Consider the following 24980-nt stretch of genomic DNA (forward strand, 5'->3'; position numbering starts at 1 on the left):
TCAGACTCTTACCTTCTACCATATACAAAAATTAACTCAAAATGGTTCAAAGACCCACATGTTAAAACTGAAAGTATACAAGGTTTAGTAAAAACATAGTTCTGCAATAACCTATATGGGAAAAAAGAATGAATACATTTGTATGTATATGTATAACTGATTATTCACTTTTCTGTACACCTGAAAATGATACAACATTGTAAATTATCTACACTCAAATAAAATTAAAAAACAACAACATATGGAGTTCCCGTTGTGGCGCAGTGGTTAACGAATCCGACTAGGAACCATGAGGTTGCGGGTTCGGTCCCTGCCCTTGCTCAGTGGGTTAACGATCCGGCATTGCCATGAGCTGTGGTGTAGGTTGCAGACGCGGCTCGGATCCCTCGTTGCTGTGGCTCTGGTGTAGGCCGGTGGCTACAGCTCCGATTCGACCCCTAGCCTGGGAATCTCCATATGCTACGGGAGCGGCCCAAGACCAAGAAATAGCAAAAAGACCAAAAAAAAAAAAAAAAAGAAAGAAATTGAAATTAGTAGAAGTAATACCGTTTGTAATTTCGTCAAAACATGAATTCTTTGGGATAAAGTTAACAAGATATGTGCAAGATTTTTATGTTGAATATTGATGAGAGAAATTAAAGACAACCTAAATAAATAAAGAGCTGTACTGTGTTAATGGGTTGTAACACAAAACTATTAAGAAGTTAACTGTGCTCAAATCAACCTATAGATTCAATGCAATCTCAAGAAAACCCTACCAAGCACTTTTGTGATAATTTAAAAGCTGCTTTTACAATCTGTGTAAAAATATAAAGGACTTAGAGTAGCCAAAATATCCTGGAAAAGATCAAAGTTGAGGACTTACGTACCTTGATTTTAAGACTTACTATAAAGCTACGCTAATCAAGAGAGTAAGGTATTAGCATAAAGAGACACAGAATCAAAAGAACAGAGTAAAGAAACGTATCCAAATATTTATGATCAATTATTAATTTCTGATGTAACTACCAAGGTAATTCAATTGGGTGAGAATAGTCTTTCAACAATGGGGCCAACAACCTATCTATACAGGAAAAAATTAATCCTGACTTTTATCTCTCTCTCTCTCTCTCACACACACACACACACACACACACACACACACACACTCTCTTTCTCTCTCTCTTTCAAAATGCATCATAAGCCAAAACATAAAAGCTAAAACTATAAAATTTCTAAAAGAAAACATAGAAGAAAAAATTTACCATCTTGGGGCAGGCAAAGATTTCTTGGGGCAGGCAAAGAGACAATAAACAGAAACCATAAAAGAAAAATATAATAAATTTGATTTCATTAGAAGAAATCCCACAACACACCTATTAGGATTGTTAATGTTAAAAAGTTGGAAATATCATATGTAGACAAAGATATGGATGAAATGGCACTCTCATTTACTGCTAGCAGGGATGTAAAATGGTACAATTTTAGAAACATCTTGATAGTTTCTTATAAACTTAGAAATACATTTAATACATGACCCAGCAATTCCACTTCTAGATATTTCCCCAAGAGAAATCAAAACAAATATCCATGCAAAGACTCTGACCATGAAAGTTCATAGTAGCTTTATTCATAATGGCCTCAAAAAGGAAACAACCAGTATGTCCATCAACAGATGAGTGACTCTTAGAATTCCTGTCATGGCTCAGTGGAAATGAATCTGACTAGTATCCATAAGGATGCAGGTACAATCCCTGGCCTCACTCAGTGGGTTAAGGATCCAGTGTTGCTGTGAGCTGCAATGTAGGTTGCAGACACAGCTCGGATCTGGCATTGCTGTGGCTATGGTGTAGGCCAGCAGCTACAGCTCTGATTCGACTCCTAGCCTGGGAACCTTCATGTGCCATGGCAGCCCTAAAAAGACACAAAAATAAATAAAAAATAAGAACAGACTCTCTAAAACATTATGTTGCATGAAAGAAGGCACCTGCCCCCCTGCCCCTCCTGGAAGACAAACCCTTATATGCTGTATGGTTCCATTTATATGAAACTCTAGGAGAGATCTAACCAGTAGTGATAGAAGCATATCAGTCATTGCCTAGGTCTGGGGGTAAAGATAGGGATTGACTGGGAAGAAGCACAAGGGAATTTTTTAGGGTAATAAAAGTATTCTATATATATATATATATTTTTTTTTTGTCTTTTGTCTTTTGTTGTTGTTGTTGTTGTTGCTATTTCTTGGGCCGCTCCTGCGGCATATGGAGGTTCCCAGGCTAGGGGTTGAATCGGAGCTGTAGCCACCAGCCTACGCCAGAGCCACAGCAACGCGGGATCCAAGCCGTGTCTGCAACCTACACCACAGCTCACGGCAATGCCGGATCGTTAACCCACTGAGCAAGGGCAGGGACCGAACCCGCGACCTCATGGTTCCTAGTCAGATTCGTTAACCACTGCACCACGACGGGAACTCCAGTATTCTATATTTACATTGGTGTACTAGGTCCACTGGGGTATATATTTGTCAAAATCATCTAACAGTATATTTTAAATTGTTTTAAATATAAATTATGCTTCAATAAATTTGATTTTTAAAAGAAATTATTAATTATTTGTAAATGTCTCTTTCGTTGTAAAATTCAATTACTATCATCTTATGAACTCTGCAAAATCTTCTTTGAATATTATAGGTTTTATCATATTATACTGATATCTTAGAACAATATGGTTGAAAATGACCCCAAAGTTCTCTTAGTCAAAAAATTCTTCTGATGCTTAAATCTTCTCTATAACATTCATACCAAATCTCTGCTTAAAATACCTTCTAGAAAAGGGAATTCACTGTATCTTAAGAAAATCCTTTTCAGTTTTTGGACAGGTCTAATCATTAGACAGAGTTTCCTTATGATTATCTGAAATCTTACTCCTTGTAAGTCTCACCAATGGAAACATTCATGGAATAAAATTAATTCTTTTCTCCCTGAATGCTGTTCAAACATTAGGAGGGAACTATCATGTTCTTCCTAAACCTTCCATTTTCCAAGCTTAATATCCACATTTCCTTCAACTATTTATTCTTCAAATAAGATGGTTTTGGGAGTTCCCACCGTGGTGCAGTGGAAATGAATTCGACTAGGAACTACGAGGTTGTGGGTTGGATCCCTGGCCTCACTCAGTGGGTTAAGGATCTGGCGTTGCTATGAGCTGTGGTGTAGGTCGCAGACACAGTTCAGATCTGGTGTTGCTGTGGCTGTGGCATAGGCCAGCAGCTGTAGCTCTGATTTGACCCCTAGCCTGGGAACCTCCATGTGCCATGTGTGTGGTCCTAAAAAAAAAAAAAGATGGTTTTGAGTGCTCTCACCATCCTGAGTGCCCTCCCCTTGACATATTAGGTTTTGTCAACATTCTCCTTCAAAACTGTTAGCCCCTCCCAGTCCAACACAATACTTCGGGAATGCTGTAACCAGAGTATCAGGTGACTACCACTCTTTTACATATTATATTTCTATTGATTCTACTTAATTTCAATGAATTTTCTTAGCATTATTGCCTTATGTTGAGTTTACACTCAACCAACAACCCCAAATGTTCTACATGTGCTGCTGTTAAGCCATATTTCATCTATTCTGTTCTTGTACAGTTGGTTTTGTGGATCCTAATACAGGATGTTTTGTTTCCTGTTTCTTTTCATCTTGTTAGACTCAGCTCATCATTTCAGCCTACTTAGGTCCCTTCAGATCTGACTCTGTCTTCTAACACATTATTCTTTTCAGCTTCAGGTCACATGTACATTCAATCAATATTCACCAAAGGTCTGCATCTACATATACTTATTCCACACATATAGTATATACCACACATTTTGATATTTGATTGCATACTTTTACTTTCTAATTATTTCATATGTGTAAATCTTGTTTCCACAATAATATTTTAAGCTTATCTACAGAAAAAGATCATGTCTTCTACTTATTCTACAGTACCAAGCACCAATTAGTATTCAACTACATACAGTACCAATTAGGTATTCAATAAATATTTGTTGCCTGAAAACCTAAATTACAGTATTTTTACAGTATAGGTATATCAAGAATGAGCCACAATTGATTTTCATCTCATGTTGAAGAGTGTTAACTTTCTTGTAAATCTGTACCGATACATTTGTGGGAAAGGCTATACCTGCCAAAGCATCGCAAAATCACCTCAAAATCATTAACAAGCTATTATAGTACAGAGGCCACAGTGCCATCTAGTGAACATTACTAGTTTACTTCTGTTGATCACAAGTTCATTTGCACTCCTATAATGGAAAGGCATGATTTTTAGAACCTCATACAGATATAGAACCAATATAAAACCAGCATGTGAGACACGGTTATTTTCACTATAGCTCATACAAATATTCTATAAATAGTCTCATGGCTGTTGTAAGCCTTATGACCATACTGTGCTTTGAGATTATGCTCTAGTATTCTCAATCTACAGTAATACTAATGACACTTACATACCTAAACTGCAGTTGCAAGCTGAGGATAGAATTTCTGTACTGAGTTAAAGAGTACCCAAATGTATATTACCACTAACTTACAGATTATTACCAAAACATCCCATTATCCATTGCTTAACAAAAATTAGTTTTAGTATGATTTACAGCAAAATCCCATTATATCAAGTTGTGATAAATTGCTCCTATACTTGTAATCCAAGCTCATTTTCCCAAAATAAGTCTGTCCATTCTAACCTATGACTTTCACAAACCAAACACTTAATCTTCTAAAACAATATAATAAAATTATGGTATTGGTCTTAAGGTGCCACAAATTTTCCAAAGGCAGATTTGATGTCTATTGCCTCATAAAAAGTACTGGAGATAATCGAAAGAGAATGGCAATTAAAATATTACACTCATACAACTTAGAAAATAAACTAAGGAAATGACCAATATTTAGCACTGTCATCTCAAAACCATGTCGCTAAATGCATGAACTGATAAATCTGTAACATAATCTACTAAGAATTCAGAGGAATATATTCTCCAATTTCTCTGACCCACCTCAAATTAACTTCTGACCTGTGATTCAATATTTCATGTCAAAGAGAAAGTAACTGAGATAGAGAAAGGAATAATCTGGTGATTTTTAAAAAAAATAACATAATCTCATTCAGTTCAGATAATAAAGAGCACTCATAGATCTCGATCACTTTTAATTTCCAATTATCCACAGTAACAAGGACAGAAATAGCATGAACAAATGGAATTAATATATCAGGGAAATTAATTGACTGGTAATTATAGAGTCCCTCTGACTGTTTTTTAGTGTTTTGAGTACTTACTATGCATTAAGCTCTATGCTAGATATTGGACAAAATAAAGATATGGTCCTATCTTCAAGGAGATGACAATTTAATAGGGAGCTAAGATAGGTATACAAATAACTAGAATACAAAGCAGAACATAAGTACCTAGGTATAAGCAGAACTGTTACAAAATCTTAGAGAAAGACCAAGACTTATAAATTTCCTTAGGAAACTAAAGCTGTCATTAGGATCTAGGCTTTGAAAAAGGAATTTCGAAAGTAGGGATGCAGGGAAGAGGTAATCTGTAATGCAGAAACATGGAAGAAGTTACAGAAGTAGAAAAGCATAGATCTATACCCTCACACTATGCACAAAAATAAACTCAAAATGGCTGAAAGACTTAAACATAAAACAAGACACCATCAAACTCCTGGAAGAGAACATAGGCAAAACATTCTCTGACATCAACCTTACTTATGTTTTCTCAGGTCAATCTCCCAAAGTAACAGAAACAAAAGCAAAAATAAACCAATGGGACCTAATCAAACTGAAAAGCTTTTGCACAGCAAAGGAAACCAAAAAGAAAACAAAAAGACAACTTACAGAATGAGAGAAAATAGTTTCAAACGATGCACTGACAAGGGTTTAATCTCTAAAATATACAAGCAACTTATACAACTCAACAGAAAAAAGCCAACAACCCAATGGAAAAATGGGCAAAAGACCTGAATAGACATTTCTCCAAGGAAGATATACAGATGGCCAACAAGTACATGAAAATATGCTCAGCATCACTGATTATTAGAGAAATGCAAATGAAAACTACTATGAGGTACCTACCACCTCACACTTGTCAGAATGGCCATCATTAATAAGTCCACAAATAACAAATGCTGGAGAGGATGTGGAGAAAAAGGAACCCTCCTGCACTACTGGTGGGAATGTAAATTGGTACAACCACTATGGAAAACAGTATGGAGGTACTTCAGGAAACTAAATATAGAACTACCATATGACCCAGCAATCCCACTCTTGGGCATATATCCGGACAAAACTTTCCTTGAAAAAGACACATGCACTCGTATGTTCATTGCAGCACTATTCACAATAGCCAAGACATGGAAACAACCCAAATGTCCATTGACATATGACTTGATTAGGAAGATGTGGTATATAACACAATGGAATACTATTTGGCCATAAAAAGAACAAAATAATGCCATTTGCAGCAACATGGATGGAACTGGAGACTCTCACACTAAGTGAAGTAAGTCAGAAAGAGAAAGACAAATACCAAGTGATATCACTTATATCTGGAATCTAATATACGGCACAAAAGAACCTTTCCAGGGAGTTCCCATCATGGTGCAGTGGTTAATGAATCCGACTAGGAATCATGAGGTTGGAGGTTCGGTCCCTGCCCTTGCTCAGTGGGTTAACGATCCGGCGTTGCCGTGACCTGTGGTGTAGGTTGCAGACACGGCTTGGATCCCGTGTTGCTGTGGCTCTGGCGTAGGCCAGTGGCTACAGCTCCGATTCGACCCCTAGCCTGGGAACCTCCATATGCCGCGGGAGCGGCCCAAAGAAATAGCAAAAAGACAAAAAAAAAAAAAAAAACCCACAAAAAAAGAACAAAAAAACAAAACAAAACAAAACAAAAAAACCAAAACCAAACCTTTCCACAGAAAAGAAAATCATGGACATGGAGAACAGACTTGTGGGTTGCCAAGGGGGAGGGGGAGGGAGTGGATGGACCAGGAATTTGGGGTTAATAGATGTAAACTATTGCCTTTGGAATGCATAAGCAATGAGATCCTGCTGTATAGCACTGGGAACTATATCTACTCACTTATGATGGAGCATGATAATGTGAGAAAAAAGAATGTATATATGTATGTGTGACTGGGTCACCTTGCTGTACATTAGAAAATTGACAGAACACTGTAAAACAGCTATAATGGAAAAAAAATCATTAAAAAAAAGCAAAGAAAAGCATAGATCATGGTTAGGAAGCAGCAGGTGTTCCAGTTGAAGACAAACATAGTAAACATGTAAAGGAAATAAAATAGTATTATTTTATTTAAAGATTATGGAGGACCCTAAGTCTAAGGAATTTGGTCTTTATTTACAGGGAACTACTGAAGATTACTCAGCAAGATACAATCATTATAAAATTATTCCAACAGTCTTAGAGGTAACAAGGGCTTGGACTAGGGTAGTGGGGTAAAGATGGAAGAGGAGGAGTTCCTGTCATGGCTCAGTGGTTAATGAACCCGACTAGTATCCATGAAGATGCAGGTTTGATCCATGGCCTTGCTCAGTGGGCTAAGGATCTGGTCTTGCTGTGAGCTGTGGTGTAGGTCACAGATGTGGCTTGGATCCCTCATTGCTGTGCTGTGGCATAGGCTGGCAGCTACAGCTCCAATTCTACCCCTAGCCTGGGAGTCTCCATATGCCGCGAGTGTAGCCCTAAAAAGACAAAAAGACAAAAAGACAAAAAAAAAAAGAGGAAGAGGAGACAGCTGGCAAAAAAATATTGCAAAGACAGAATCGACCAGATGTAGCACATAACTGGATATAGGAGGAGAATAAAGAATCTATGAATCTAAGATTTCAGTCTTAGATAGCTGTGCATACCCAAAGACAGTAGATAAGTGTATGTGGGCTATGAGAGAGGTCAGGGCTAGAAATGTAGATTGGATATTGGAGAACTGAAGCTAAGAAAACAGTTGATGGATTACTGAGGCAATAGCGTACAGTAGAAATAAAAGAAGGGATCAGAGAATAAATTCAATAAATGTTTATTGAAAACTTACCATATACCAGGCATGGTCATGGGTGCTAAGGATAAACAGAGAATGAGATAAACATAATACCTGTCCTTATCCAACATTTATTTGGTTAAAAGAGACTAGCAGTAAAATAAATAGAAAAGGTACAGTCAGAGCAATAGGATTAAGAGAATATGTCATACACAGAAAACAAATTTATGGTTACCAAAGAGGAAAGGAGTTGGGAGAGGGATAAATTAGGAGTTTGGGATTAACAGATACAAACTACTATATATAAAATAGATAAACAACAAGGTCCTACTATATAGCACAGGGAGCTATATCCAGTATCTTGTAATAAACCATAACAAAAAAATATGAAAAATAATATATACATATTAAAGTCACTTTACCATACACCAGAAATTAGCACTTTATTGTAAATCAATTACACTTCAATTTTATTTACTTTTTAAAATTTTTATTAAAGTATAGTTGATTTACAATGTTCCTTCAATTTCTGCTGTACAGAAAAGTGACCCAGACACCCATTTTTTTCATTTTCCATCAGGTTCTTAACCAAGAGACTGGATACAGTTCCCTGTGCTGTACAGCAGAACCCCATCACCCATCCGTTCTAAATGTAAGTCTGCATCTACCAACCACAAACTCCCCGTCAGTCACCCCGTCCCCCTGTCCCCCTTCCCCCCTGGCAAACATAAGTCTGCCCTCCATGACCATGATCTGCTTCTGTTCTGTAGATAGATGATTTGTGCCATAGTTTAGATTCAACATATAAGTGATACCATATGGTATTTGTCTTTCTCTTTCTGACTTACTTCACTTAGCATGAGTCTCTAGTTGCATCCATGTTGCTGCAAATGGCATTATTTTGTCCTTTTTATGGGTGAGTAGTATTCCATTGTATATATGTACCACACCTTCTTTTATTTTTATTTTTTTAATATAATGATTTTTATTTTTCCATTATAGCTGATTTACAGTGTTCTGTCAGTTTTCTACTGTACAGCAAGGTGACCCAGTCCCACATACATGTTATTTTTATTATTTATTTATTTATTTATTTTATTTTTATTTTCCCACTGTACAGCAAGGGGGTCAGGTTATCCTTACATGTATACATTACAATTACATTTTTCCCCCAGCCTTTCTTCTGCTGCAACATGAGTATCTAGACAAAGTTCTCAATGCTACTCAGCAGGATCTCCTTGTAAATCTATTCTAAGTTGTGTCTGATAAACCCAAGCTCCCGATCCCTCCCACTCCCTCCCCCTCCCCCTCCCATCAGGCAGCCACAAGTCTTTTCTCCAAGTCCATGATTTTCTTTTCTGAGGAGATGTTCATTTGTGCTGGATATTACATTCCAGTTATAAATGATATCATATGGTATTTGTCTTTGCCTTTCTGGCTCATTTCACTCAGTATGAGATTCTCTAGTTCCATCCATGTTGCTGCAAATGGCATTATGTCATTGTTTTTTATGGCTGAGTAGTACCCCATTGTGTATATGTACCACATCTTCCGAATCCAATCATCTGTTGATGGACATTTGGGTTGTTTCCATGTCCTGGCTATTGTGAATAGTGCTGCAATGAACATGCGGGTGCATGTGTCTCTTTTAAGTAGAGTTTTGCCCGGATAGATGCCCAAGAGTGGGATTGCGGGGTCATATGGAAGTTCTATGGATAGATTTCTAAGGTATCTCCAAACTGTTCTCCATAGTGGCTGGACCAGTTTACATTCCCCCCGACAGTGCAGGAGGGTTCCCTTTTCTCCACACCCCCTCCGGCACTTGTTATTTGTGGATTTATTAATGATGGCCATTCTGACTGGTGTGAGGTGGTATCTCATGGTAGTTTTGATTTGCATTTCTCTTATAATCAGCGATGTTGAGCATTTTTCCATGTGTTTGCTGGCCATCTGTATATCTTCTTTGGAGAAATGTCTATTCAGGTCTTTTGCCCATTTTTCCATTGATTGATTGGCTTTTTTGCTGTTAGGTTGTATAAGTTGTTTATATAGTCTAGAGATTAAGCCCGTGTCCGTTGCATCATTTGAAACTATTTTCTCCCATTCTGGAAGTTGTCTTTATGTTTTCTTTTTGGTTTCCTTTGCTGTGCAAAAGCTTTTCAGTTTGATTAGGTCCCTTGGGTTTATTTTTGCTCTAATTTCTATTGCTTTGGGAGACTGACCTGAGAAAATATTCATGATGTTGATGTCAGAGAGTGTTTTGCCTATGTTCTCTTCTAGGAGTTTGATGGTGTCCTGTCTTATATTTAAGTCTTTCAGCCATTTTGAGTTTATTTTTGTGCATGGTGTGAGGGTGTGTTCTAGTCTCATTGCTTTGCATGCAGCTGTCCAGGTTTCCCAGCAATGCTTGCTGAATAGACTTTCTTTTTCCCCTTTTATGTTCTTGCCTCCCTTGTCAAAGATTAATTGACCATAGGTGACACCTTCTTAATCCATTCATCTGTTGGTGGACATTTAGGTTGTTTCCATGTCTTGGCTATTGTGAATAGTGTTGTGATGAACATATGGGTGCATGTGTCTTTTTCAGTGAACACACTTGAATTTTAAAAAACGAGGATATGTCATAGATGCCAAAGAGAAAGCTTCCAAAAGGAAAAGGTAGTTGACAGTATTATATTCTTTTGTGCTAGAGAGACCAGAGGACAATAAGGGCTGAGGGAAAAAATTATTAGACTTGATCATTAAAGGGTCACCAGTGATATTCAAAAGAGCAGCTTATAGAAACATAGATGCAAAAATCATTAAGAGAGGAGTAGGTGGTGAGGCCAAAAACCTTAGTCATTCTTGTATCTTTTTTCTCTCTTATCCTATATCCATACTTCCTCCATCCTGGTCCATGCAACCATCATCTCTTGCCTAGATTATTTTAACGGCCTCCTAACTGGTCTCCCAGCTTCCACCCTTGCATCCAGCCCAATTTATTCAACACAGTGGCCAAGCAAATATATTAAAATGCAAGTCAGATCTTGTCACTCCTCTGACCCAGCCCCTCCCACTTGCTCCCCATCTCACCTAGAGTTAATGACATAAATGTTTACAATGAACAATAATGTCTTTCTTACATGATCTGTTTCCCCACTACTTCCCTGATCACACCTCCTACTTTCTCTAATATTCCCTCTGCTCCAGCCACTAATCTCTTACTGTTCCTCAGATACCACACATCCCACAGCCTAATGCTCTTTTTAAAGATATCAACATAGCTACATCCCTTATTTCTTAGATCTCTACTCAAAAACCACCTTCTCAATGAGGGCTTCTCTTCCCACCTTATCTAAAGTTCTAACCCTTCATTCCTCTTCTAAAACATTTCGTAACACCCTTTCCTATTATTTTCTCCTTAGCACTTATCACTAATATAACAGATGTCAGCAAATTATGGCCTTTGGGCTACATCCAGCCTACCATCTATCAAGCTATGTTTTACTTTTTTGAAATGTTGAAAAAATTTTTTTAAAAAAAGGAAGTAATACTTTATGACATGAGAAAATTATATGAAATTCAAATTTCAGTGTTCCCAAATATAAAGTTTTGTTGGAACAAAGCCACGCCAATTTGTTTACATATGGTCTATGGATGCTTTCATGGTACAACAGCAGAGATGAGTGGTGCAAGAGAGACTATGGCCTAGAAAACCTAAAATATTTACTACCTGATTCTGTTCAGAAAACTTGTTGACCTCTGTAATGTACCATAATGTTTATCTTTTTATTCCCTGTCTCTTCTAGTAGAATATAAACTCTGTGGGGGTAAGGAGGTTTGTCTATTTTGTTCACTACTATATCCTCAATGCCAAGGACAGTACTTAACATGTAGAGGTCAATAAATATTTTTAATAAATAAACACTAAAAAATATATGTATAATTTTCAGTTATAAAGTTTGGTGATGAAAGGAAAGACAAACTGTAATTTGGGGAGGATGACAAGGTTTAAGATTTTTTTATAAAGACCTAAAAATAATTGTAGCGACAGAGAAAAGAAACAGCAGAGAGTGAAATATTGAAGAGCTAGGGTTAAGATTTGTAGAGACGGGTCCCTTGGGGAAATTACTTCTTTCTCAGGCATAAAAGAGAAGAAAGAATGGGTAAAGAGGAAAGAAGCTGATGAAGTTCATGTCAGTGGCTACAAACCCAGAAAATTATAAGATAAGGCTTTCTGCTAAAAGGAAGGATAAGGCATAGAAGCTTAAGGATAAAAAAAATGTTTTGGAATCACAAAGGATTAGTGAAGAGTATGAAAAAATCAACAAGAGTCAGTTTTACTGTGTCTATCTGAAAACCATGAAATTTTAACAGATTCAATAAACATAGTTTCATAAGTTTTCTGAATAATGTTCAATTAGTTCCAGGAAAGGAGTGAAAAAAAAATAATGAAAATTAAAAAGGCTAGGTGGCAATAGCAAAAAAGTAAAATATGAAGAGTTGTATAATTTTTTTCATCTTTCTTATTGCATAGCAGGCTGTTTCTTACTTATGAAGGGTATCAAATCAATATCTGCTAAGTTTAAGACAGAAGGATGAAATGGAGAAATATACTAACAGTAATCAGGCAACCTGGCTTTAAATGAAATAAGCATACTAAGTATACATATTAGGACCTGCCGAGTTTTCTGCTCTCCTCTTCTTCCCCTCCTCACTATTAGTATCATTTGAACTCCCAATTATAGGCTCAGTGCTACACTAGGCTCTAGGACCAAACCTGACTTTAGTTTGAGGAAATTTAAGAAGCATCCCAGTCTGGCTCCCTATGCCTGAGCCTCACTCTTAAAAACAGCCTCATGTCCCAGTCACTTTATTTTTTTATTTTATTTTATTTTATTTTTATTTTGTCTTTTCTAGGGCCACTTCCCACAGCATATGGAGGTTCCCAGGCTAGGGGTCAAACCGGAGCTGCAGCCCCCGGCCTACGCCAGAGCCACAGCAACGCGGGATCCGAGCCGCATCTGCAACCTACACCACAGCTCACGGCAACGCCGGATCGTTAACCCACTGAGCAAAGCCAGGGATCGAACCCACAACCTCATGGTTTCTAGTCGGATTTGTTAACCACTGGGCCACGACAGGAACTCCTGTCCCAGTCACTTTAGGTATGGAGCTCTACCTTGCCCTTTTGAGTCTATCTACACATATTCCCATGATGATGCTAAGATTTGAGTCTTGCATCTAAGTCCAAATTTCCTGACTGAAGACCTGTTCCCTGCTGATATGCTTATGTGATGTCAACTACTTGTGTGTCTAACTTATGGAATATTTCCAACACTTAGACTTCCACCTATTGCTATAATCTTCTGGCCTGCCCATTAGGATACCTAAGGCCAGATGCTTGGCTGAGTTGAAGGCAACTTGTTCATCTTTGTAACGTCAGAGACTATCACAGTATTTTGTACTATTTTCTTTCTATCTTGATTAGCTGATTAGATATCCTTCCTTGGCCTGTGGATGCATCCATTCCCCCTAACTGGCATGTCTAGCTCCAGGTCCAGGTCCTTCTCAATCTGCCAAGTCAACATACATCATGGAAGTTACAAAAGCTTTGTGATTACCTTCTTTACAGGTCTTTAAGTAAGCAGTAGGCAACTATCTTTCTGAAAGAGTTAATAGTATCCTGTGCAGAAATATAATGAATTTGGTAACAAAATCTATGTGATATCTTCTTTTTAGGTCTTTAAGTAAATAGTAGTCAACCATCTTTCTGAAACACTTAAGTGCTAGCCTGGTAGAAATAATGAATTAAATAACTTTTCAACTACTCTTTCAGGACTGTGAATTTATAACATACAAGCTAAATGGTAAATATTCTTTTGGAACAAAATCTGAAGTTTATTCAGATAAACAACTCCTCAAAGTAAATAAATCTTCAAAGAAAATGTCTAGAATTACACTCTTACTCATATATTTCCCCCTGAATTTGTCATTAAAACATGAAAAACAACAGAAACCTTCATATTTTATCCAAGTCCATACTTGTTCTTCCTGTTTTTTTGTCCTCCTATGAGACAATACACCCTCCCCATTATGTGCATACCATAAGATAAGGAAGAAATGTCCCAACTGCTTTGAGAAGTATGAATGGATCTATCCTCAAACAAGTTTTATCACTTTTACCTTCCAGAATTTTGTCCTGATAAGAAGTCAATTGCTGGAGTTCCCATTGTGTCTCAGTGGCTTATGAACCCAACTAGTATCTGTTAAGATGTGAATTTGATACCTGACCTTGCTCAGTGGGTTAAGGATCCGGTGTTGCCATGAGCTGTGGTACAGGTCGCAGACACGACTCAGATACCAAGTTGCTGTGGTGTAGACAGACAGCTCCAATTTGACCCTTAACCCCGGGAACTTCCATATGCCACAGGTGTGAAGAAAGAGAGAGAGAGAGCAAAGAAACAAAGAGAGGGAGAGAGAGAGAGGGAGAGAGAGAGAGAAGAGAGCGAGAACAAATGAAAATTAAAAAAAGAAAAAAGAAATCAATTGTTGAACATTTTTTAGAATGGTTGGAAAGCCAAGAGATAATTCAGAAAGTAAAAGAATGATCATTTCATCCAAGTATTTGCTTTCACTGAATGCTTGACCAAAAAATGTGTATATTAAAATTTATTCTGCTTCAAAGAACAATTCTGCAGATGGTTAGCAGCAGATAACTTTGTTCATGAATTCCAACGATATATTACCTTTCAAAACAGGGTGCTAAAAATAAACAGTAAGTAATGGAATTAATAGTCATCCAAATTCTCTCCCCGTTTGGGAGGTTCCACTCTTTAACATTTACAGTATGCAAGTCAGAAAAATATCAATTTGACTTTGTCCTGTATAAAGCCTAATATAACAGTCAAGATGTCACACCACTGCAACCATCTCTCTGCAATTGCCCATAACAGTATTTTCTTTCTCTGAAAAACAGATAAATCAAAGGACCTTATCAGGAGTTCCCGTCATGGCTCAGTGGTTAACAAACCCGACTAGTACCCATGAGGACACAGGTTCATTCCCTGGTCCTGCCCAGTTGGTTAAGGACCCTGCGTTGCCGTGAGCTGTGGTATAGGTTGCAGATGCGGCTTGGATCCTGCGTTGCTGTGGCTGTGGTGTAGGCCAGTAGCTACAGCTCTGATACAGGCCCCTAGCTGGGAACCTCCATATGTTGCGGGTGCAGCCCTAAAAAGACAAGAGACAAAAAAAAAAAAAAAAAAAGACCTTATCAAATTGTTCCAAATGCAGGTAACAAGAAGCCATGTTCCTCTGCAGCTTGGCCAAGTCCAGATCCGTTTGATCAGATGCATAAAGTCTCAGAGAATAACAGTACCAGTGTAGAGCATCAGCATAGTTTTGTACCTAAAGTTTAAAAAGAGATAACTAAATCACAGAGATATCTCTATATTCAACCTAATCCTAATTTTTCCAAGTCACTTCTAGAAACAAACCAAAAAAAAAAAAAAGGCATTGTTTACATTTTTAGGCAGCCAAAAAACATCCTATCTAGTTAAATGCTAAGTACACTTTGATAACAGTCTTGAGCAATATGTTATAAAGTAGAAAGCAATCTCACTTCTTCCCTCACATTAGACGTTTCACAGAAATCATCAATAAAAATAAAAGGCTATCTATGAAATCAGAGAAAATATTTGCAAACTACATATTCAATAGCGGTTAATATCCAAAATATACAAGGAATTTCTACAATTCAACAGCAAAAAATAAAAATAAAAACAAAAAGCAAAAACAGGACAACCTAAAAACAAAACACAAAACCTGATTTAAAATAGGCAAATGTAAATCATACACATATATATTGTGAAATGACCACCACAATCAATTAACATCCATCCTTTTGCAATGTCTAATCTGATGTTAATACTATCCCATATATTTTTCAGCCTAAACATAATTTTCAACTCTGGAAGTTTGATTTTGGTCTTTTATATATTTTCACGCCTCTATTTAACTTTCTGAATGTAGAGAATACAATTATAAGAGCTATTTTAATGTCTTCTGTTAATGTTAATTTCCCGTTAGTTTTGATTTTTGCTTCTTCTCTTCATTATAGGTTGTGTTTTCCTGCTTCATTGTATGCTTGGTGATTTATTACTGGATGTTAGACGTTGTGAACTTTACCTTGTTGGGTGCTAGATAGTTCTGCATTCTAATACATTCTAATAAATATTCTTGGTCTCTATTCTGGCAAGCAATTGAATTCCTCGGGATCAATTTGATCCTTTCTGGTCATATTTTTATGATTTTTTTCGGTAGGTCTGGAACAGTGCTCAGTTTAGGACTAATTATTCCCTACTACTAAAACAAGACCCCTCTGAGTCCTCTACCCAATGCCCCAAGAATTAGAAGTTTTCCAGTCTGGTTGGTATGAACAGGCTCTATTCCCAGACCTGTGTGAGTACCGGGCACTATTCTCTCTAACATTTTAGATGGTAACTCCCCTAGCTTTAGGTATGTTCATCCCATATTGTCCTGATCAGTAAGTACTCGGCAAAACACTGGAGAAGGACTCTGATTACTGGAGTTCTCTTTCTGTGCTGTGTTCTCCTTTCTGATACTCTGTCCTATGGACTCTGGCTACCTTGGTCTTCCCCGACTGTCAGCTCTATTGCTTCAAATTAGGAAGCCTGCTAGGATCCACTTCAGTTTCTATTCCTATGCTAACAGATTGGAAACTCAAGGCAGGAAGCTGAATAATTGCAGTGCTCACCTTGTTCATTTCCTTTTTCCCAGAGATCACTCTCCATTGCCTAATATTCAGTGTCTTAAAAACAATTTTTTCATGACTTTTGTCTTGTTTTGGGGGAAGGGGGAGGGAGTAGGGTATTATCCAAGCAAGGACAAACCTGGTTATCTGTTACATCTTGGTTGGAAGTGGAAGTCCACTAAAATAACATCTCCTTTTTTCATACACAGACACACAAGTGCATATGGATTAGAAGGCAATATACTAAATTTTTAAGAGTGATTAGATTAAGAATGATTATTATTTATTTATTCATTCATTCATTTGTCTTTTGTCCTTTTAGGGCTGCACCCACAGCATTTGGAAGTCCCCAAGCTAGGGGTCTAATCAGAGCTGTAGCTACTGGCCTATGCTAGAGCCACAGCAACGCCAGATCTGAGCCGCGTCTGCAACCTACACCACAGCTCATGGCCACGCTGGACCCTTAACCCACTGAGCGAGGCCAGGGATTGAACCAGTAACCTCATGGTTCCTAGTCGGATTCGTTTCCTCTGTGCCACAACAGGAACTCCAAGAATGACTATTCTTTACTTAAAAAAAAAAAAAAAACTTATTTGTGGTTTCAAATTTTTCTACCGTAAACCTGGATTATTTTGTAAAAAGAAAAAATACTGTTTTTGCATTTTTATTGTACTACAACTTTCTAAAAAAGCTTTTTTAAAGAGCAATTTTAGGTTCACAGTAAAATTGAGATGAATGTGTAGATATTTTCTATATGCCTCCTGACCCCATACATGTGTAGCCTCCCCTATCATCAACATGTTCTACCAGAGTGGTATTAAGTATGTTTGTTACAGCTGAAGAACTTACATTAGGGTTCACTCTGGTGCAGTACATTCTAGAGATTTAGACAAATGTATAATGACATGCATCCATCATTATAGTACCATTCAAAGTATTTTCACTATCCTAAAAATCCTTTGTGTTCTACATCACAATTTTAAAGGAAATAAAACCCCTCTTTGTTCCTCATGTTCAAATAAATCACTTTCCTATATCTTAATATCACTGAAAGTCATTTTCCTGTAAGTTCCCAATGGGGATGAATCACACCTTCATATTTTTACCTTCATATTTTTAATAAATTCTTATCCACTGCCCATTAATACTCTATATAAAGATGTACTAAATAAACAGTACCTAAGCAGAAAGAGATTATTAAAGTATTTAATGCTCCATGGCTTTTATAGTGAAAATACTGTTCTATTTGTTGGGGTGAAAAAAGAATGTAAAGAATAAAAATAGATTATTCCCAAACCTCAAAACTTCTGGCAGCTTTTTTCCACAGAATGTTGTGTAAACAACCTACTAATTCTGTTGTCAGTTGTCTTCCTGTTTGGTGACCTGAAAAAAAAAAAAAAAAACAAGCTCTAAAAACAAGACTCAAGATCCATCATGTTAAATAAAGAGCACTAACTATATTCAGAACCCATAATCTTTAAGTAATGGCTACAAACACAATCACATTCAGACAGGTTTTCATCATCAATTTTAGATTTACTAGCAAAATTGATTATATAATACAATCAGAGTTTGCTAGACTCACTGTAATTCGACCATCAATCTTTAATAGTTTTTCAGCCTAGTCTCTTTTTAACGTATTTTCCATGTTCCAAATTTGATCATCATCTGGTGGTTTAATGTTATTGTGAATGAACAGACAGCAATGCTGGAAATCATTAATAAGAAGTGTTTATACTGTTTGTACTAACTAGATCAGATCAAGTTCACAAGAAAGGCCAATTATACCTTAAAGCCTTTGTAAAATACTTTAAGACCAAGTTTCACATAAACCCTATTATTTTAAACTGTAACTCATGTCTGATTGTTTCTGGTCTAGACATTTCAAATACATTAGCACACACTAAGGTAAAGCTTAAGCTATAATTGAATTCTGTACCCTCTTTACTTCTACTCTTTTGGTTCTGTCAATTTCCACAAAAGTCTTGATTAGAACACAGAGAGTCTCTGACCCCTCAGCTCAGTCAGCAGACATTGTTCCAGGACTTAGTTAAAAATTCTCACATAAGGGTAAAAAGCTATGTAAAGTATCTACTTATAATATTACAATACTTTGAAAGTATAAGTGTATAGATATCATAACCTTAGTTAATTGTAATCTTAGAAAATTATTCTAGATTACCAAGTTTTCCAGTTAACTGGCAGTTTACTTTCATTAAACATAAAACAGTATATATTTTTAAAAGTCTAAATCATTTAAATTTTTTAATTTTCCTAAAAATTATGTTTAATGAATTATGTTTTCTATGCATACTTTCTAGTTTTCTGAAGCACAATTTAACTTTTGCTTAACTATTCAAGGTCAACACTAACAACTATTATATTTTATTGTACTATCAATATACCATTGAGATGCCTTTGGTAATTATTATATAGTCCAGATTATTATATTTTTAAAAATATTTGAAACCATTTAAGACAATTCATACAGTTTTTTCTAGCCTCCCTTGTGATCAGGTTATCTGTATATTTCTTTGTAGACTCTTTCTCCCTTTATAATATGCTACCATTAAAATTCTGAGGGCTGGAAAACCAGACAACCAAGCATATCAACATTATTGGAGTCTTAGTAAGGATATGGAGGAAGAGTGTCATTAGTAAAATACAGTTCATAGAATCTAGAGTTCAAAAGACTCTTAGAAATTATCCAGCCAAAAAATTTCCTTTTTAAAAATCAATGACTTTGTGATTATAAAAAACATGATACATACTTATAAAAATTAAAGCAATCTGTCAAAAAACAAAGAAAGCTAAAAATCACCTAAACTGGCACCACTCCAAATAAGTTCCAGTGTTAACATTAGTAACTATCATTTCAGTTATATCTCTATATCTATAGAGCTGGAAGGACATATTAGGGTGAGAATTTTCTGAGAAAGGGATCGTACTATCTGTGTTCTTCAGGGTATAGGGCTCTATAGAGAGATGAGGGATTAGTGGAGTGTTGAGATTCGGCTCTACATTTCTGCTTTAACGAGAACAACTCGACTATTTTATTGGGGGAAGGGTTCATATAAGATTGCATCACAAAAGGATTCTGCTGCTAAAAAAAGTTAAAAACGAGGAATGTAGTTCAAAACCTTCATTTTATAGTTGGAAAAAAACAAGATCCAGAGATATTATTGACTTGCCTGAAGGTACACAGCTAATTTGAGATCAAAATGAAACAGGAAATGAGGCTTCTAACTTCTCAATTTTCCATTACATATTAGTTTAAAGCTCAGAGGTTTGTCAGTTTTCGTTGTTTTGTTATTTTTGTTTAGTTTTCATTCTAGCTTGCCAAATATGTGGAATCTGGATAGGTGAGTTGTTACAGTCAAAGGGCATTAGGAAGAAAAAAAAGGAAGTGAGAAAAAGGAAAAAAATCTTTTGACCAGAGGATTTTGCTACTGTTCTGACATCTATCTTAGAATTAAACGCATATTAACACCTTTCTAAAATACCTACAAAAATCCAACTGACCTATAATGATTTCTTCAATCTTCCCCTTGGCAAGCAATTCTTCTTTCCTTTGTAAAAGCATGTCAATGTGAAGCAGCCAAGCTTTACCGATATTTTCCGATGACTTAAAATGTTCACAGATAATCTTCAGGAAATTAAACCCAACAGATTCTCTGTTCAATGAGACACAATTTAAGTGGTGTGAAGAGAATAACTATTTTTTTGATTAATGAGGTTAAGTTTGAGTATGAGCAAAACAGGCAAGATAAAACTATATTTGAGCTTAGGTAATACCATTAAATGTCTAAATAAGCCTATTTGTCAACAATAAGTAATTTAATTCAATTTCAGTTTAATTTATTAAGCCATAAAAATTTTTTTATGAACGTATACAGTCATATAATCATCTCTCTACCAATATCTAATTTATTCTTTTCCTCCAAAGATGATGCCAACTTACAAAAATTGGAAATGAGATCCACGAAGTAAAGATATAATGTCAATATATCTCAATAAAACTGAAAGAATAAAAAGAAATTTACCAATTCCCTTTGCCAACAACTTCTTTAAAATTTTATTTATACTTTATTTATGCTTTGTTATACAAATAGTAGGCAAATATATTACATTTATTTTTAAAAATTTTATTTAGTTTTTTAGTCTTAATTGTAATCAATTGTTATTTCCCCAATACATTTTTTTCCTACTGCACAGCATGGTGACCCAGTTACACATACATGTATACATTCTTTTTTCTCACATTATCGTGCTCCATCATAAGTGACTAGACATAGTTCCCAGTGCTACACAGCAGGATCTCAAAGCTAATCGATTCCAAAGGCAATAGTCTGCATCTATTAACCCCAAATTCCCAATCCATCCCACTCCCTCCCCCTCACCCTCGGCAACCACAAATCTATTCTCCAAGTCCATGATTTTCTTTTCTGTGGAAAGGTTCCCATGTGGCTTGCAGCATAACTACTCAGTGTTATTACATTTATTTTAAATGCGAACAGTTCATAGATTGGTAGACTTAATATTGCTAAGGTGGCAATATTCCCAAAGTGATCTACAGATTTAATGCAATCTCTATGAAAATTCCAATGGCTTTTTTTTTGCAGAAATGGAAAATTCCATCCTAAAAATTATACAGAATCAAGATAACAGAAAGAGCCAAAACAATCCTAAAACAGAAGACAAAGCTGGAGGACTCATACTTCCTCATTTCAAAATTTACTACAAAGGTACAGTAACTGAACAGTGTAGTACTGGCATAAAGACAGACCTATATACCAATGGAATAAAACAGATTCCGGGAGTAAATTCTCACATATATGGTGAAATGATTTTCACAAGGGTGCCAAGACCATTCAACGGAGGCAAAAAAAGTCTTTTCAACAAATGTTGCTGGGACAACTGGATATCCACATGCAAAAGAATGAAATTTGATCTTTACCTTACATCATATACAAAAATTAACTCAGACCTTAAATGGTGAGTTAAAATATGCAACTTTTAGAAGGGAGTTCCCATTGTGGCTCAGTGGGTTACATTGTCTCTGTGAGGATGTGGGTTTGATCCCTGGACTTACGCAGTGGGTTACATTGTTTCTGTGAGGATGTGGGTTTGATCCCTGGCCTTACGCAGTGGGTTAAGGATCTGGCGTAGGCCTCAGATCTGGTGTTGCTGTGGCTGTGGTGTAGACCCAAGCTGCAGCCCTGATTCGACCCCAGGCCCAGGAAATTACATATGCCTCAGGTGCGGTCATAAAAAGAAAAAAGACAAAAAACAAACAAACAAACCAAAAGAAAAAAACCTTTTAGAAGAAAATATAGGGGAAAAATCTTTGCAACACTGGATTTGGCAATGATTTATTGGATGTGACACCAAGAGCACAAGTAACAAAAGTAAAAATAAACTGGACTACATCAAAATTTTAAAATTTTGTGTATCAAAGCACACAATCAAAAGAGTAAAAGGGCAACCTATGAAATGGGAGAAAATATCTGCAGATCATATATCTGATATAGGGTTAACATCCAGATGTATAAAGGACTCCTAAGGAGTTCCTGTCGTGGTGCAGCAGAAATGAATCTGACTAGGAACCATGAGGTTGTGGGTTTGATCCAACCTGGCCTCGCTCAGTGGGTTAAGGATCCAGCATTGACGTGAGCTGTGGTGTAGTCGCAGATGTGGCTTGGATTTGGTATTGCTGTGGCTCTGGCATAGGCTGGCAGCTACAGCTCCGATCAGACCCCTAGCCTGGGAACCTCCATATGCTGCTGGTGTGGCCCTAAAAGGACAAAAAGACAGAAAAAGGAAAAAAAAACCAGACTCCTAAACTCAACAACAAAAAAACAAACAACCTGACTTAAAAATGGCAAAGGACTTGAATAGACACTTTTTCCAAAGAAGATATACAAATGGCAACAATCACAGAAATGATAATTCATAGCACTACTCATTGGGGAAATACAAATCAAAGCCACAATGAGATATGACCTCACACCCACTGGGATGGCAAAATACCCCCCAAAAACCAAGTGTTGTCAAGGATGTGGAAAAACTGGAAACCTTATGCACTGTTGCTGGGAATATAAAATGGTGTAGCCACCATGGAAAACAGTATGGTGATTCCTTTAGAAAATTAAAACCAGAATTTCCATATGATCTACTAATTCCACCTCTGAGTATAAACTCAAAATAACTAAAAGCAAGGTCTAGAAGAAATATTTTTACATCTTTGTGCATAGCAGCATTATTCACAACAGCCAAAAGGTGGAAGTAACACAAGTCTTTATCAATATGTAGTATGTACACATAGCAGAATATTATTCAGCATTTAAAAAAGGAAATTCTGGAGTTCCCCGTCGTGGCGCAGTGGTTAACGAATCCGACTAGGAACCATGAGGTTGCGGGTTCGGTCCCTGCCTTTGCTCAGTGGGTTAACGATCCGGCGTTGCCGTGAGCTGTGGTGCAGGTTGCAGACGCGGCTCGGATCCCGCGTTGCTGTGGCTCTGGCGTAGGCCGGTGGCTACAGCTCCGATTCGACCCCTAGCCTGGGAACCTCCATATGCCGCAGGAGCGGCCCAAGAAATAGCAACAACAACAACAAAAAAGACAAAAGACAAAAAAAAAAGGAAATTCTGACACATGCTACGACATGTATGAACCTTTAAGACACTATGCTAAGTGAAATAAAATAGTCAGAAAATGAAAAATAGTGTATGATTCCTCTAATATCAAGTCCCTAGAGTAGTCAAACTCATAGAGATGGAAAGTAGAATGGTGTATGCCAGCAAAGGAAAGTAGAGGGGCTTGTAGCTTAATGTATATAGAATCTCAGTTTTGCAAGATGAAAAGAACTCTGGAGTTTGGTTAATGTAGTTAACCCTATGAATGCTAAGTGTAACTTAACAATATGAATGTACTTAACTAATTAACTATACACTTAAAAATAGTTAAGATAGGATTTCCCGTCGTGGCGCAGTGATTAACGAATCCTACTAGGAACCCCGAGGTTGCGGGTTCGGTCCCTGGTCTTGCTCAGTGGGTCAAGGATTCGGTGTTTCCGTGAGATGTGGTGTAGGTTGCAGACGCAGCTCGGATCCCATGTTGCTGTGGCTCTGGCGTAAGCCGGTGGCTACAGCTCCGATTAGACCCCTAGCCTGGGAAACTCCATATTCTGTGGGAGCGGCCCAAGAAATTGCAAAAAGACAAAAAAAAAAAAAAGTTAAGATGGTATATTTTAATGCTGTATGTATTTTACTACAATTTAAAACTTTAAAAAAAATTTTGGAGTTTCTGTCATGGCTCAGCAGTTAACAAACCCGACTAATATCCATGAGGATGTGGGTTCGATCCCTGGCCTCATTCAGTGGGTTACAGATCATGTGTTACTGTGAGCTGTGCTGTAGGTTGCAGACACGGCTCGGATCCTGCGTTGCTGTGGCTCTGGTATAGGCTGGCAGCTACAGCTCCAATTGGACCACTAGCCTGGGAACCTCCATATGCCACAGATGCAGCCCTAGAACGACAAAAAAAGGCCAAAAAATTTTTTTTAAATTAAATAATGTAAATAATAAAGATAAAGCTGAAATTTCCCTGGACTTCTACCCTGTCCAAGTCACCTTCTCAGAGATAACCACTCCTAAGTACGGTGTTTCTTTTTCAGTCTTTTCTTGATGCATTTACATGTATGCAACATAGTTTTAAAACACATAAATGATATGTATGTTTTGCTTCTTTTCCTCTCAATATGTCATACAGATCATTGTACACATATTTACTATATTCTTAACTGCCACAGAATAATTTACAGTATAGAGATACTGTATTTCTCTTATCTATTCCTCTGTACATGATATTAAGGATGCTTTCAGTGTTTTCTTATAACAAGCAATGTTCCAGCAAAAATACTTGTAAAAGGCAAAAGACTTATACGGTCTGAAGAGAAACCAGACAACAACAACAACAAAAAAGACAAAAGACAAAAAAAAAGAAAAAAAAAAGAAAAGAAAGTTAAGATACAACCCACAGAATACGAGAAAATATTAAAAAAAAATACTTGTAAACATGTTAAATACCATACACATACACACACACACACACACACACACACACACACACACGCACACACATACACCAAGGAGTAAAATTCCTGCGTATGACAACTTTATATTTTGATCTTG

At 36.8% G+C, this 24980-nt stretch overlaps 1 protein-coding gene across 1 annotated transcript in view; it reads right to left on the minus strand.

The window, feature by feature from the left end:
- Window positions 1-24479, minus strand: part of TEX11 (testis expressed 11) — a 159334-nt gene extending 134855 nt beyond the window's left edge. Inside the window, exons 1-4 of the mRNA XM_047764210.1 lie at window positions 24406-24479; window positions 20311-20462; window positions 18086-18171; window positions 15285-15422 (exon numbers count right to left, since the gene is read on the minus strand). Coding sequence (XP_047620166.1) covers window positions 15285-15422; window positions 18086-18171; window positions 20311-20462; window positions 24406-24479 — 450 coding nt within the window. The remainder of the gene's footprint in view (window positions 1-15284; window positions 15423-18085; window positions 18172-20310; window positions 20463-24405) is intronic.
- Window positions 24480-24980: the final 501 nt, after the last annotated feature.

Source organism: Phacochoerus africanus, chromosome X (genome assembly GCF_016906955.1).
Source record: "Phacochoerus africanus isolate WHEZ1 chromosome X, ROS_Pafr_v1, whole genome shotgun sequence".
Taxonomy (NCBI): domain Eukaryota; kingdom Metazoa; phylum Chordata; class Mammalia; order Artiodactyla; family Suidae; genus Phacochoerus; species Phacochoerus africanus.